Below are 14,446 nucleotides of genomic sequence, written 5' to 3'. Positions count from 1 at the left end.
CAGAGAGATATTTCAAATGACAGCAGACACCTAAACCTTTACGTGTGTTGTGTACACACATACGAACATGTGATGTTCGATGTCTCATAATGTGTATTATCGATTTAATAAAGATGGGATCAGAAACCCCCATGAGAAGAGGTCCCGAAACTTGGGAGAAGGGTCTAAGAGAAAAGGAAAAAAAAGAAGAATCCAAGGAAAAGCCGGAGAGAATCACATTGTCCTGAGCCCCAGCCGTTTGCAGGCAATGGAGGCAACGAGCCAGAAACCTCAGGGGCAGAGCAGGCGTGTGCCTTCAAAAGAAAAGAAACCCCAAAGGGAGAGAGGTAAAAGCAGCCTGGCTAGACCAGAACAGGTTTGTTAATCCTGCCACACACGGACACCCCAAGTTGTAACGGTCTTTTTGTTTTCTTCCCAAAGAGTAGGCAAGCGGGAGCAGGACCTTTGGTCTGAGTTGCCGGGGAGCTTTGCCCATTGCCTGCTACAGCACAAAGCAGCTGGTGCTCTCTGAGTGGCAGAGCAGGTGATCGGCCGGGTGGGGATGGTCCAGGCGGAGGGTGGGGTGGTGAGTGATAGACAAGGACTCTGGGGTGGAGGGGAAGGAAGTAAAGCTAAAAGAAGTAAGAAGAGGAAGTTCATTGTGCTCAGCAGAAACGAACCCAGCTAGTATCTATGAGGATGCAGGTTCGATCCCTGGCCCTGCTCAGTGTGGTAAGGATCCGGCATTGCCGCAGCTGTAGATTTTTTTTTTTTTGTCTTTTTGTCTCTTTGGGGCCACACCCGCGGCATGTGGAGGTTCCCAGGCTAGGGGTCGAATCGGAGCTATAGCTGCCAGCCACAGCCACGCCAGATCCAAGATGCGTCTGCGACCTACACCACAGCTCACAACAACGCCAGATCCTTAACCCACTGAGCAAGGCCAGGGATCAAACTCACAATGTCATGGTTCCTCGTCAGATTCGTTTCCACTGCACCACGACGGGAACTCCTGTAGCTATAATTCTGGTTTGACCCCTAGCCTGGGAACTTCTATATGCCGCAGCTGCAGCCCTGTGGCCCTTACAAAAAAACTAAAAAAAAAAAAAAAAAAAGCAAAAATAAATAAATAAAAGAAGTAAGAGGGTAGGAGGAGGTGAGGTGAAGAGGGATGGAGGAGAAGCAGGACGTGGGAGAAGTCGATGGCCGCAAGTACAGGAGATGCTGTTCAGAAAGGGGAGGTTGGCGCCCACAACTTCAGAGGTGGAGCAGATCGGGGGGAGGGGCCCTGGATATGGGTGACTCAGGATGAATGGTGGTCACAAGGGCTGAAGGGACAGGGGGAGGAGGGACTGGCACTGGGGATGGAGTGCCCGTGTGGCTGTCGTTGCCTCAGGAAGATGGCAAGGGCTGAGGGGAGGGGAGACCGATGTTCTTGAAGCCAGAGTGTCTTCCCACGTGGAGGTCGGTGTGTTCTGAGAGCTCCTGACAGTCAGTGGTAAGAGAGGTTTGACGGTCTGGGTGCTCGAGGGTCATTAAAGCAAGAGCTTCCAGATGGGGGGAGTTGGTTACCACGGCTCAAGCATCACGGAGGGCTCCGTCTGTGACTTCGGACGTGGAAGTCTGCGTCCAAGGAGGAGTCTCAGCAAGCAGATGGGCAGTGGGGTCTTGGACACGAGGCGGTGGACAGGAGACCTAGTGGCCTCGCAGGTCTGTGCCACTTGGAGGTGCCCTGTTGCTTTAAATCTTAACCACACCATGTACCTTTCCCAGGAAAGGTTGCAGGCTATGCCGAGAGAACTGGGATGCCCATCCAGCGGGGAGGGCAGTGGAGCTGCAGATTTTTTACTTGTATTGAAGAGGGTGCCCCGGATATCAGAGAAACACTGGGAGATCAGCGACTGTTGAACTCTGAGACATTTTAGCTTGAGGCAAAGATTAAGTAAACATTTATATGCCAAACATCAACTAAGTGCTTAGGGAAGGGCAGATGTCTCTCTGGAGACCAACCTTACCCACATGGAAGTTAATTTTTCCTTAGATTTACGCAGATATCTCAGCTGCTTCAAGCCTCTTGGGATACAAATTAGCCGAAAATAAGCTTCTAGGGCCTGGTGGTTCTGTGAGGTGTGTGGTCCCCATGCCCACCAAAAGAAAGCACTGGAAAAGACCTTTGCTCTTATTAGCTTATGAACTAATCAATCATTTTCTTTTTTAAAAGAGGGAGAAAAAGGAGTTCCCGTTGTGGTGCAGTGGAAACAAATTCGACCAGGAACCATGAGGTGGCGGGTTCGATCCCTGGCCTTGCTTAGTGGGTCGGGGATCTGACATTGCCGTGAGCTGTGGTGTAGGTTGTAGACACAGCTCGGATATGACATGGCTGTGGCTGTGGCATAGGCTGGCAGCTGTAGCTCCCATTCGACCCCTAGCCTGGGAACCTCCACATGCTGCGGGAGCGGCCCTAAAAAAAAAAAAAAAAAGAAAAAAAAAGCCGGAGAAAAAGATAGCTAGTGTTCCCTAAGCAGGCAGTAGAATGCGCATCTAGGTAATCGGGCCATCACTGTGAGTTTGAATTCCGTTTCCGCAATGTCTTTTCAAAAATGCGTAGGGAAGCAGTGCTTGGTATTTGAGTGTTTCCCTTCTTTTCTACAAACAAGCCAGGACCAAAACCTGTCTTTGGAGGAGTCAGGAGAGAGATCGTGGCTAGAAATGACAGAGGTGGGTGTCGCTGGCTCATAGACAGTAGTTGCAGGCCCGGGATGGCTATGATCAGTCCAGGAGGTGATGGAGAAGAGGATGAAGACAACGGTGGGGAAGATGGTTATTTATAGAGCGGACGGAGGACGAGGAGCCATGGACAAGGGTGAACCGAGTGTGAGGCCGCAGAAGCTAGAAGGGAGTGTGGGCCAGCTGCCGACCAGTGGGTCTCACACTTGGGCGTGCGTTGCCATCACCTGCCAGCTTGTTGAGACACGGGTCCCCGCTCCCCAAGGTTTTCATGCGGGAGGTGTGGGTTAGGGCCTGAGCAGGTGCATTTCCAGCCAGCTCCCAGGGCCGCCGCCGCTGTTGGGTAGCCAACCACAGTATGAGAACTGCCACCAAAGTGAGAGCCAGGGAGACAGAGGGGCACCCTCTTTGGTCACTAGTTGGCCCTTGGGAGTCGTAGTTGAGCGGTGTCTGTGCAGGGTGGTTGGGGGCAAGAGACAGACTTGGAGCTGAGTTGAAGACAGAATGGGCAGGCGGATGGGCAACCAAGTACATGTAGACTTGGCTCATGAGAAGCTCGGCTGTGCCAGAAAGATGGACATTGGCTGCTAGATGGGGATTCAGTGATAAGAGAGGAGTGCGTGTGTGCGTGTGTGCGTGTGTGTGTATGTGTGTGTGTGTGCGTGCCCCTCCATTTGGCCAGGCCCTCTTCTAGCTGGTAGTTAACCGTGGTAACCAGGCCAGGGATGCTTCCTCGTACCCGTTGCTTCCTGGGCTTTGGAACAGGCACACCAGGGTCGAAAGCCACCCCTCTACTTAAACATGCCCTATGGCTTTGGGCATGGTACACACCTCCCCGAGTCTCCGTTTCTGTTGCCTCACCTAGACCACCTAGCTCCTCGCCTGGCCCTTGTAAGGCCCCCAGCAAATCCTTTTTTGCCTCCCTTGAGAGAGCTCCGTGGGTGACCTTGGTGGGAAAGGAGTAGCCACACGGTGACTCGCAGGTCACTGTCAAGAGCCGCAAGGAAATGAAGAAACACAGACCCCCGCCAGACCACACAGCAAGAGGTCTCTGGCGGGGGCAGGAGTGGAAGCAGAGGCACAGCGAGAGCATCAGGGGAAGCCTGCGCTCAGGGGAGGCTGGGGACTGGGGGAGGGCGGGTGATTCATGAAGCTTAGGAATCCCACAGGGCACGGAGGAAAGTACCTTGTCACATTGTAGAAATGTCTGCATTATTTGCTGGCCTCATTTCATTTGTATGTATAACCTTCTCTCGACACTTCTTTCCTCCCACACCTAGAATGAATTTTACTCCCTGCAGCAAGAGCCAACAGTAGTGATGGGTTTAGCCTCAGCCCAGACTGAGCCACATTGATTTTCCTGCCAGTGATGGCCAGAAGCAGGCGAGGAATCCGTGGGGGATATTAACACCTCACGCGTGTACAGTACTAATTGGTTCGTATAACGCTTTTCCCACGGGCTACTTCTTCGAACACACTTCCTGCAAGTGCCACCCCCCACACTTTTCTCACAGTGACAGGATGATGAGATCTCCCTCCTCCAGGCATCGCAAAAGACCCTTGCCCTCCTGAGATGCCCGGCTATGGGTGTGCCGATGAGGGCGGTGGGTGTCATCATCCTGTTGCCTTAGGGGCTGTGGGACTTGTCACACCCTAGATGGGCTCTGGCTGGAGGCCTGTTTCCATACACACTTGCAGAGTCTGCACAAAGAACAGGCATTTGGAGGGGAATGGCGTGGGCAGTGTCCCATCACCTTGCAACATGTCTTCACCAGCTATAAATAGCCGAGCCTGTTTGTGCTCATCCAAGCAGGGACGCAGTGCAAGGGGACAGCTGCCAGGAAAACCACTCTGCTTCCCGCCTCTTGCGCCCTTGGCCTCCCTGGGGCCAACCCACGTTTAGACCGGAAGTCCACAGTTACAAAATGCCTATGATGCCTGGGTCACTTCAGGCCCTGGGGTGGGTACGCAGGGACTCTGCCGACTCAGCAGGGCCTTTGGATTGGCATTTCTGGGAAAGAGGAGGGGGACTCTTCTTGCTCTCTCGCCGAGGAGCACAGGAAACTGGGCTCACTGCTGCTACAGTTGTGTCCTTCCCTGAAGGAAGGATCCCACCTCTCTGGGCAGGAATGGCCCAGCCCAGCACGCTTCTGAAGGACTGGCTGCATCTCACCCATCTTCACTCATGGGCGGAGCCCTCTTATCATTGCTTATTTGAGAGAGAAAAAGCTCTGGAAGCATCCAACACATGCATTTTAATTATTACTGCCCAGGTGTGGTGGGCAAAGATAAGGCCGGGTATCAAGAAGCTTCCGTCCAAGGGAGTTCCCATTGTGGTGGCACAGCGGAAATGAATCCGACTGGGATCCATGAGGATACGGGTTCGATCCCTGGCCTCTCCCAGTGGGTTAGGGAATCTGGCATTGCCATGAGCTGTGGTGTAGGTTGCAGACATGGCTGGATCTGGCGTTGCTGTGGCTGTGGTGTAGGCGGGCAGCTCTAGCTCCAATTTGACCCCTAGCCTGGGAATCTCCATATGCCGCAGGTGCAGCCCTAAAAAGCCAAAAAAAAAAAGAAAAGAAAAGAAAAAGAAAAAAAAAAAAAGCTTCCATCCAGTTTCAGCTCTGTCGCCTGGGTGGCCTTGGCGAGCAGGACCCTTGTCCAGCATAAAATGGGGGCTTGCACTGGGCAATCCCTACCCAGTTTTAATCGTCAGAGCCGGAATCTGAGATGTTAGGAGTAGGCAGCCAGGAAAGCAGGGAGGGAGCATTCACTTCCATTGGCCTCATCCTCAGTGTGCGATTGAACCAGGACGAGGGAGGTGAGCAATAAGACGGGGTGGTTTTATGTTAAAAGAGGCTGATTAGGAGTTCCCTTGTGGTGGCTTAAAGCTCTGACGTTGTCACTGCTGAGCCTCTGGTTGTAGCTGTGGCGCAAGTTCAATCCCTGGCCCGGGGAATTTGTGCATGCTGCGGGCACAGCCAAAAATCAAGAGGCTGATAAAACAAAGGTGCAGGGTTGGAGCAAGAGAGAAGAGAGGGTAACTCCGGTCATTTCTCTCGGACCTTCATGTCTGTCATCTGCCGTCATCCGTGTGAGAAGATAACTCCTAGGAGGGATGAAAGCTGAGGAAAAGCGGGGGATCGCAGGATGCACCTCAGCGGTTCGCTGAGTACAGGGGATGGGGCTTTTCTGTTTCTTTTTGCTTTCCTTTCTTTCCCAACCTTTTTTTAAAATTTTATCTCCTGAAACAATTTTTAAGCAGTTAAACCCCACACATTTACGTTATGGTAATAGATCCTTCTGAGGGCAGGGAGGGGAGATCGTCAGAAAGACGCATCATCCAGGAGTTTGCATCGTGGATCAGCGGTTAATGAACCAGACTAGCATCCATGAGGATGTGGGTTCGATACCTGGCCTCGATCAGTGGGTTAAGGATCGGCATTGGCATTAGCTGTGGTGTGGGTCTCAAACGCAGCTCTGATCCCGAATTGCTGTGGCTGTGGTGCAGGCAGGCAGCGGTAGCTCCAGTTCCACCCCTAACCTGGGAACCTCCATATGCCGTGGATGTGACCCTAAAAAGCAAAAAAAAAAAAAAAAAAAAAAAAAATGACTTGGAGTTCCCACCGTGGCTCAGTGGTTAACAAATCTGACTGGGAACCATGAGGTTGCAGGTTGATCCCTGGCCTTGCTCAGTGGGTTAAGGATCTGGCGTTGCCATGAGCTGCGGTGTAGGTCGCAGATGCAGCTCAGATCTGGCATTGCCGTGGCTGTGGTATAGGCCGGCAGCTACAGCTCTGATTGGACCCCTAGCCTGGGAACCTCCATATGCCATGGGTGCGGCCCTAGAAAAGACCAAAAAAAAGAAAATCAAAAAAAAAAAAGACTCATCATCTGGACTAGGGACCTTTTCCTTGCAGGAATCAGTAGTAGACTCACCATTTTCCCTTCATCCCCGCTCATCTCCGCAAGAGTCGTGGGGTCTTTTTGGTGGTTTTAGTCGCTCCTGTTAGTGCTGCTGTTTGTTTATTTATTTACTTGTCTGCTTGCGTCAGCTTCCTATGCACTTCAGCATCTTTTCCAGGCCACATGTCTTGGCTTAACTGTCCCAACTTGGGCTAAATCGGGCCATGCCCCTGGCTGAGCTCATGTTCTCAGAGGATGTACGTGGTGCATCCTCCGCATGTCCAACTGTTCACGCGCCCCATCTCGTGTCGTGGTGTCTCGGAGTCTGAGTGGGAAGAACAGGCCCCTCTGGGCGGATCGGGTATGTGTGTGGTTTGTGGTGGTTGTTGCTGTAATACGTTTTTAAGTCTGGGAGCAAAGGCGATTTACCCAGCTGGCAGTGAGCTCCAGTGACACAGGCTGCCTGGCGTCGTGGGTGACTCACCACCTCCAGGACCAGGAGGCTGAGTGAAGCAGCATTGAGAAGTGGCCAAGAGCTTGCGCTCCAGAGTCGACGTTAGTAGGTTCAAAGCCAGAGCCCACCGCTCTGCTCTGTCTCTGCCCTTTTGTCAGCACATGACTCTGTGTCCCCGAGCCTGAGTGTCCTGATCTGTAAAATGAAACGAAGGGCCTCACAGGTGGGCTTCTCCAGGAGGCGGACTCTGAGGCAGCGTGCAGTATGCAGGATACAGTTAGGGTTCCGTGCCTGGGGGAAGGGAGAACAGTTGCGAGGCCGCCTCCCCAAAGCCTCGGCCAAGTCCATGGGAACTTCGGGGCTGAAACAGCCCCTCCAAGTTGTCCTGTGCGGGGCCGCAGTGGGCCAAGACTTCTATACTGTGAAGTGTGGGTCATCCTGGCAAGGCTGAGGGGGCTCCCTGCTGCCGAGGTGGTGCCTGGAGGGGCCGACCAGCCCTTCCCAGAAGGGGGCTCCGGGCGGTGCAGCTCCGTGTCCACCATGCCGAGTAGCTACCTCAGTGGGTAGTTGGGGTCATTGCATCCTACATGAAAGGAGCTTATCCTCATGCCTGGCTCGTGGTAGGCAGTCAGTAAACCATAGATGCCGCTGTTATTTCTGTGGTTCCATTTATTCCTGCTGGGTGTCCTTGGGCTGGTCGACCAGTTCCCCGCAGTTTCCGTTCCCTGGCCAGCAAAGCGAGAAGCCGCTTTGCTTGCTAGCTGCCTACCCAAGTCACATGTTTGAAGCATCCGTAACCAAAACTGCTGAAGAAAGACGAGAAAATAACATTATTACTGATTTAAGAAAAATCAGAGATGAGTAAGGACAGCCTTGTTCTGATATCTTTGGATACGTGCTGATCTGCCTGCTTTCTTCTATTTTCTCCTTTTATTTAACAGCTCTGGGCCTAGAAACGCACCATACAGAAAACCCTCACAGGAGCGAGTAAACTACAAAAGGATGAGCTTTTTTCCTCTTTTGTTGAATATAGTAACATCCTTTTTGCCAAAATGGTCCCCGCGTGTCGGGCCGACTGAGGAGAGCAGGGACCGTGGAGGGCCGCAGCATCCCTGGGTGTCAGCCGATGCAAACGTGCTCTGGAGAATTTCAGAAATTCTGCTATTTTTCAGAACTGAGCTTCATTAGCATTGTTGTAAGCATCTATAAATACCGTGAAAGGCATTTCCAAATAGACATTGTAAAACGCTTCCACACCCACAGTCTGAACACTGTCAAAACAGCAGCTGCTGCTTCCCTACTTGGAAGGATCAGAACCTTTTTTAAACGACACCTACTGTGTTTTCAAAATAGGCTTGCTCTGGCCCTCTGTGGAAGATAATTTCAGCCCAAAGCCTGGGTCTGCTCTTGGCGTAAGGGATCAGGGCTCATTTAGAGAGATGGGGTGGACCCCAATCTCCTTCCTCTCAGAATACGGCTGCCGCTTTAGAATCGAGGGAGCGCTCCTCGCGGGTGGCGGAGTGCTATTTCTTCCGGGGGGGGGGGGGCCCTCAGGATCTGAACCTCTCAGACTAGGATTTGTTAACTCCGCCCCCTCCGCCACCTGGGTCTCAGGTGAGTTCCAGGTGTGGTCACAGGTGATCAAGGAAATTCTTTTTTTCCCTCCGAAGTTTTTTTTTTTTTTTTTTTACTTTTAAATGATTTTTATTTGTTCCATTATAGCTGGTTGACAGTGTTCTGTCACTTTTCTACAGTACAGCAAAGGGACCCAGTCACACACACACACATATGTATATACATTCGTTTTCTCACATTATCTTCCATTGTGCTCCATCATAAGTGACCATAGTTCCCAGTGCTGCCCAGCAGGATCTCATTGCTAATCCATTCCAAAGGCAATCATTTGCATCTATTCACCCCAGATTCCCAGTCCCTCCCCCTCCCCCTCGGCAACCACAAGTCTTTTTTTTTTTTTTTTTTTTTTGTCTTTTTGCCATTTCTTGGGCCGCTCCCGCGGCATATGGAGGTTCCCAGGCTAGGGGTCGAATCGGAGCTGGAGCCACCGGCCTACGCCAGAGCCACAGCTCATGGCAACACCAGATCCTCAGCCCACCGAGCAAGGCCAGGGATCAAACCCACAACCTCATGGTTCCTAATCGGATTCATTAACCACTGAGCCACGACGGGAACTCCAACCACAAGTCTCTTAATCAGGGAAATTCTTAAAAGAGAGTGTGTACGTAGGGGCCAGGCAACCTCATCTTTTTCCTTGATGATACTGTTGGGGGGATAGGAGATCAAACATAAGCCTCCTGAATTGTTATTAAAAGGGAACTTTTAATTAAAAAAAAAAAACCATGAACTTCAAAAGGAAGGAAAAATTCACCTGTAGTCTTAGCCCAAAGACAACTGCTATTAACATTGTAGACTCTTTCTTGCCCATCTTTTTTCCTGTGTGTGATTTGGTTTGGTTTTCATCACTTTTACGTGGGTGCGATCATGCCGCGTGTCATATAACTTTATGCCTTTTGGAAAAAATTGCGGTTATTGTACAAATACCAAATGCATTCCCATTTCAGGAAAAAAAGGGCAAATGTTCATTAGTTCCACAAGTATTTTTTAGCTCCTACCATGTACCAGGTGCTAAGCTGTGCGCTAGAAATCACCCATCAGACTCCCCAGAAATAACCACTGTAAATACATATTCTTCTAGCCTTAAAAAAAAAAAAATCCCTCTTCCGCATATATCACAAGGGTGTGGGGGTACATGTGCAGTGAGGTGCATATCGTTTTTAACTTAAATTTTCCCCTTGACGTTGTAACATAAGCATTTGTCCCCATTGCCATGAACTGTTTATATTTTAACGCCTATATAGAAGTTCATCAGATATCACAGTTTATTCAACTGTTTGCCTGTTTATGAAAGACTCTACTTCTTTTCAGTTTTTCCTTATTACAAATAACACTATGATAAACATACGGATCCCCCAAACTCATTTGGATATTTCAGAGTCTAACATAGACCCCTCCCCTCAGATAAATATTTTAAATGCTGTTAACACAGGAGTTCCCATTGTGGTGCAATGGAAACAAACCTGACTAATGTCCATAAGGATGCACATTTGATCCCTGGCCTCGCACAGTGGGTCGGGGATCTGGTGCTGCCGAGAGCTGTGATGTAGGTCACAGTCGAGGCTTGGATCCTGCATTGCTATGGCTGTGGTGTAGACCAGCAGCTGCGGCTCTGATTCGACCCCTAGCCTGGGAACTTCCATGTGGCATGGGTGTGGCCCTAAAAAAAGCAAAAAAAAAAAAAAAAAATTAAAAAATACAAATAAATGCTATTGACACACACCCTATTCTTAAAAATCACTTCCTTTTTACCCTGCCCTGTTGCTCAGAGGCTTGAATGTAACTTTCAAAAACAGGTATCAAAGAATAAAATAGAGAGTGGCAATAAGGGGGAAATAAGGGCGGCAGAGTCATTTGCAGCCCAAGATGAGATGCGCACTTTCACGAGCGCAGTGTTCTCTCCAACCTCTCGAGAGAGGCTCACATTGGACCAGAAGCTTCTAGGTGTCAAACCAAAGAGGGAAATAGCAGCTCCAAGATGCATGGTTACCAAAATGCACGAGTAAGTCCCCTGGTCAGAAGCAGCCGGGTTGTTCTGTGATACACATGGTTGAGTGATGCGCAGAGCTCCTTCCAGCCACCCGCCCCTGCAGCCCCCGCCCCACGTTCTCCCCAGCTGCCCTCCAGGCTGTCTCTCCAACCATCCTTTTTGCTTTGGCAAAAAAAAAAAAAGAAAAGAAAAGAAAAGAAAACCAATGCCCGTGGAATTAACTGGACCTTCCTTGCCTGTGTGACCTTTCTCCCTGGGCAGAACATGTGTTCTCCTGGTTTAGACCTTGATGTGTTCCCGAAAGGACAGAGCCGTCTGGCTGTATCACTGGAGTTCAGTCTGTGAGTCGGGAAGCTGACAGCTCCAAATCATTCAGGCTCCGTAGATACCAAGTAATAAAGTTCAGAGTCCTCCAGAACTTTTAAAAATGAAAGTGCTTTCTTGTTAATAATGCTGCATTGCTAAAACATTTTATTCAGAAGGTTACATGCAAATTAGAGAATGCTGGGGCCCTGCCAATAAAGCGTTTTGAAATAAACGGCCTCAGCCCCGCCCCTCCTGTTGGCTTGACGTCTGCCCCATGGAGGGTGCCCTGTGGGGCCTGAGCTTCAGTAGCCAGGGGTTGGAGAGGGATCCGCTACAGAAATCTGGCGCGAGGGTCCCACAGCCTTAGGAAGCCGATGTGAGGTGGTCTCCCAGTGCACACACACCGTCTTAGAGCTGTGTTTCCTCTTGGTGGAGAACAGACCTTTTGGCCCAGCCCTGGTCCCCTGGAGTTCTCACCTCTGCTTACCTTCTAGCCAAGGGTGCTTGAGATTCAGAGTCCCCCTTGTTCCTGGAGTGTCTCTTGTGGCTCAGCAGGTTAAGTACCCCACATTGTCTCTGTGAGGATGCGGGTTCAATCGCTGGCCTTGCTCAGTGGGTTATGGATCTGGTGTTGCTATAGGCTGCAGTGTAGGTCACAGATGTGGCTCAGGTCAGGTACTGCTGTGGCTGCTCTGTAGGCTTCAGCCGCAGCTCTGATTCAAGCCCTGGTCTGGGAACTTCCATATGCCACAGGTGCAGCCCTAAAAAAAGACCAAACAAAACAAAACAAAACAAAAAAAAACCAACCAAAAACATCATTCTTGTTCATTTGGAGCTGAGAGAGGCTGACCTCCTTCTCCTGGGCCTTCGCCACCTTCATCCGGAGACGCATGTCTCACTCAATGCCGCCCTCATCCCTTCTAATGTGAGGCACCCAGAAGTCTGACCTCTCAGCTTCCTTCCCTACCTTCTGCTTTCCTCTGTCCCCGTTGCCTCCAGGACACACTGAACCCCGTGAGACTCAGCCCAGCACAGTCCAACCTTTGGCAACCTTCCTCCTCTCACTCCTCTCTGGGGACCTCAGCTTTCACCCTGAGACCCCTGGCCACACTGGGCACTCCCACCTACCCTCGGATCCTTGCTCTGTCACGCCTCTTACTGATGTGACTTCTCTCCCTTTTCCTCCAAGACCCAACGCCACCCCCTCTGGGTGCTCCCGGCCCACCACGCGGCTCTCTGTCCTCACCCAGTTCTTGGTACCCTGAAGACTTGGATGTGCCTGTATCTCACACCGCCTGTGCCGGGGGGGGGGCTTGTGGTTGTGCGTCTGTCCCATTCTTCCATTTAGACCATGAGACCCTCCAGAGTGGGTAGAACCTGGCCTGGCCTTCTCATTACCCCCAGCGTGTGAGGTATTCGACAGGGGCTCCTGGTGGAGATTGTTACTCATTGTGTGGTTTGGCTGCATAGTGACCACAGCGGGCTGTGCGTGGATCTTTTTCTGTTGCTTTCATGGAACTCCTTGGCTTCTCCCTCTCAATCCATGGGCAAGAATCTCACGTTTTAAGGGCAACGATCTTTTCCTACTTCCGTTGCCATCACTGATCTTGGGTAATCTTGTTGGGGGCTCATCCCTCTGAAAGGGTCCACAGAGCTGCCCGCTTGGAGGGGTTTGGAGGAACCTTCTGCCTGTACACAGGCTGTTTCTCTCATCGTCATGGAGGCCTGTCCCCCTCATCCCAAAGGGCTGCTCCTAGCCCGAAGACAGAGGGAAGTCTCCCATGTACTGATGAGCGTGGGGGCACCCACCCAACAGCTGTCTCATTTTACAGGCCCGCAACCCAGCGCCAGCTTTCAGGCTGCCAGATCTCAACTTGACACCTTGTGCCTGTCAACAGCCTGGCTGATGCCTCAGCTCCAGGCCAGAAACCCTTTTTCTCAAGGTTAAAAGTAGCTGACCTTTGACAAGCAGCATTGGCTAAATTCCTGGCTCCTTAAAAGGGAAGCCCCTGGTTATCATTCGCTGGTGCTTATTTGGCCACGGGGCGTCGCATCCTGTGGACCAGCAGGAGGGTTGGTGGCTGAAGGTGCATTGCTGAACAGTCATTATTAAAATAGCCGTCTGTGAAAATGTGTGTGGGAGTGGAGGGCACCCAGTCTCTCGGCTGGTTCGCACCAAGGCCCATGTGGTTGGACAGCTTGTTGGCTCCCACTGGCCCCCCACAGGCAACTGCGCGACGGGTCCCACGCACAGCACACTTCTTATCTTGCGGGTGGCAAGAGAGCTGACAACGTGACAAAGACACGCACTGATTATTAAATGCCTGGACTTGTGTCTTTAATGTAGGGGTGACGGTCCAAAGATCGACTTGGTGGGCAGTTCGATATCCGGCATCCTGGACAAGGACCTCTCGGACCGCAGCAATGACATCGGTGAGTAAGGAGAGCGTTCTTGCTTCTCTTTGCACTTGAACTACAGAGCCGGGTTTGCCCCTTCAAGCCTCGCGGTGAGAACTAACGCAACCATTTGAGCGCAAGGCTAACAGCCCGCAGGTTGGTTTTAGAGGTAGCAGTTCTGTAAAGAAGGGAAGTGAGAGTGGTTTCGGCATTAAAACAGAATGCCTGGGATTTTTACTCGCCCTGGCCTCGGGAAATTCCTTGCGAAGTCTATTGACAATAAATGATGACTGAACCTTTTGGAGCCGTGGGCACTAGCTCTTGTATTCCTGTTTTCCGGTGGGTCATGTATTTAGTCTAAAAAGGTGAACGAGTAGACAGACAGCATGGCAGCGTTCGCTGTGGACACAGCACTAAGTGTTTTGACTTCAAGTTAAAAATGAGCTTTGGTGCAAGAACTGCCCCCTTGTTGGATACGTGAGTTAAGGTTTCCCAAGGTCAAGATACCGCTATGTGATAAATGGGAAGGTCGCTAAACTGTGGGTACACAAGTCGGAGGGCTTTGGGGGGGATTGTGTGGGTGGAGTGTGGTCAGGTGTGGGTCAGCTGAGGCCACTGTCGGTCTGAGTTGGGGGGTAGCCCTTTTAAGAAATCCTGATGCGGGAATGACATGTCTGATCTTTTTTTTTTTTTTTTTTTTTTTTTTCCGGACTCCGAAGTTGGCACTCTCTCATATTCCATATAACAGAGAGGGCTACGTTTTGGAATTTGCCTTTCGTTAGGGAAAGTTTTTTTATTTTGAAATAATTAGAGAGCCACATGCAGGTGTAAGAAACAATACAGAGAGCTCCACATCCCGTTTGCCCACGTCCCCCCAGGTGTAGCATCTTAGGAAACTAGTGCAAGGTCACAAGCAGGATATTAGCTTTGCTACAGCCCACCAGCCTCCTCAGTTACAGTGGTACTTGTGTGTATTTAGTTTCATGGCACTTGGTCACTTGTGTAGGTTTTTGTATCCACCACGCACGTCGAGATACGGAACATTTCCATCGCTGCTA

General features: G+C 50.9%; 1 protein-coding gene across 19 annotated transcripts in view; it reads left to right on the top strand.

Annotated features, from left to right (window-relative positions):
• Positions 1 to 14,446, top strand: part of SH3KBP1 (SH3 domain containing kinase binding protein 1) — a 343,775-nt gene that overhangs the window by 289,028 nt on the left and 40,301 nt on the right. For all 19 annotated transcript variants that reach the window (XR_014835801.1, XM_013985983.3, XM_085008689.1 and 16 more), the window contains one exon: positions 13,339 to 13,424. Coding sequence is in view for 18 of the 19 variants with exons in the window: in XM_013985983.3 (XP_013841437.2) it covers positions 13,339 to 13,424 (86 nt within the window). In the remaining variant the exon portion in view is untranslated. The remainder of the gene's footprint in view (positions 1 to 13,338; positions 13,425 to 14,446) is intronic.

Source organism: Sus scrofa, chromosome X (genome assembly GCF_054392235.1).
Source record: "Sus scrofa isolate SSC_HxYL_T2T_F1_AM1 chromosome X, Sscrofa_HxYL_maternal_Yorkshire_Landrace_v2.0, whole genome shotgun sequence".
Lineage (NCBI taxonomy): Eukaryota > Metazoa > Chordata > Mammalia > Artiodactyla > Suidae > Sus > Sus scrofa.
The sequence above is the reverse complement of the archived record's forward strand: the minus strand, read 5'-3'. Positions and strand labels throughout refer to the sequence as shown.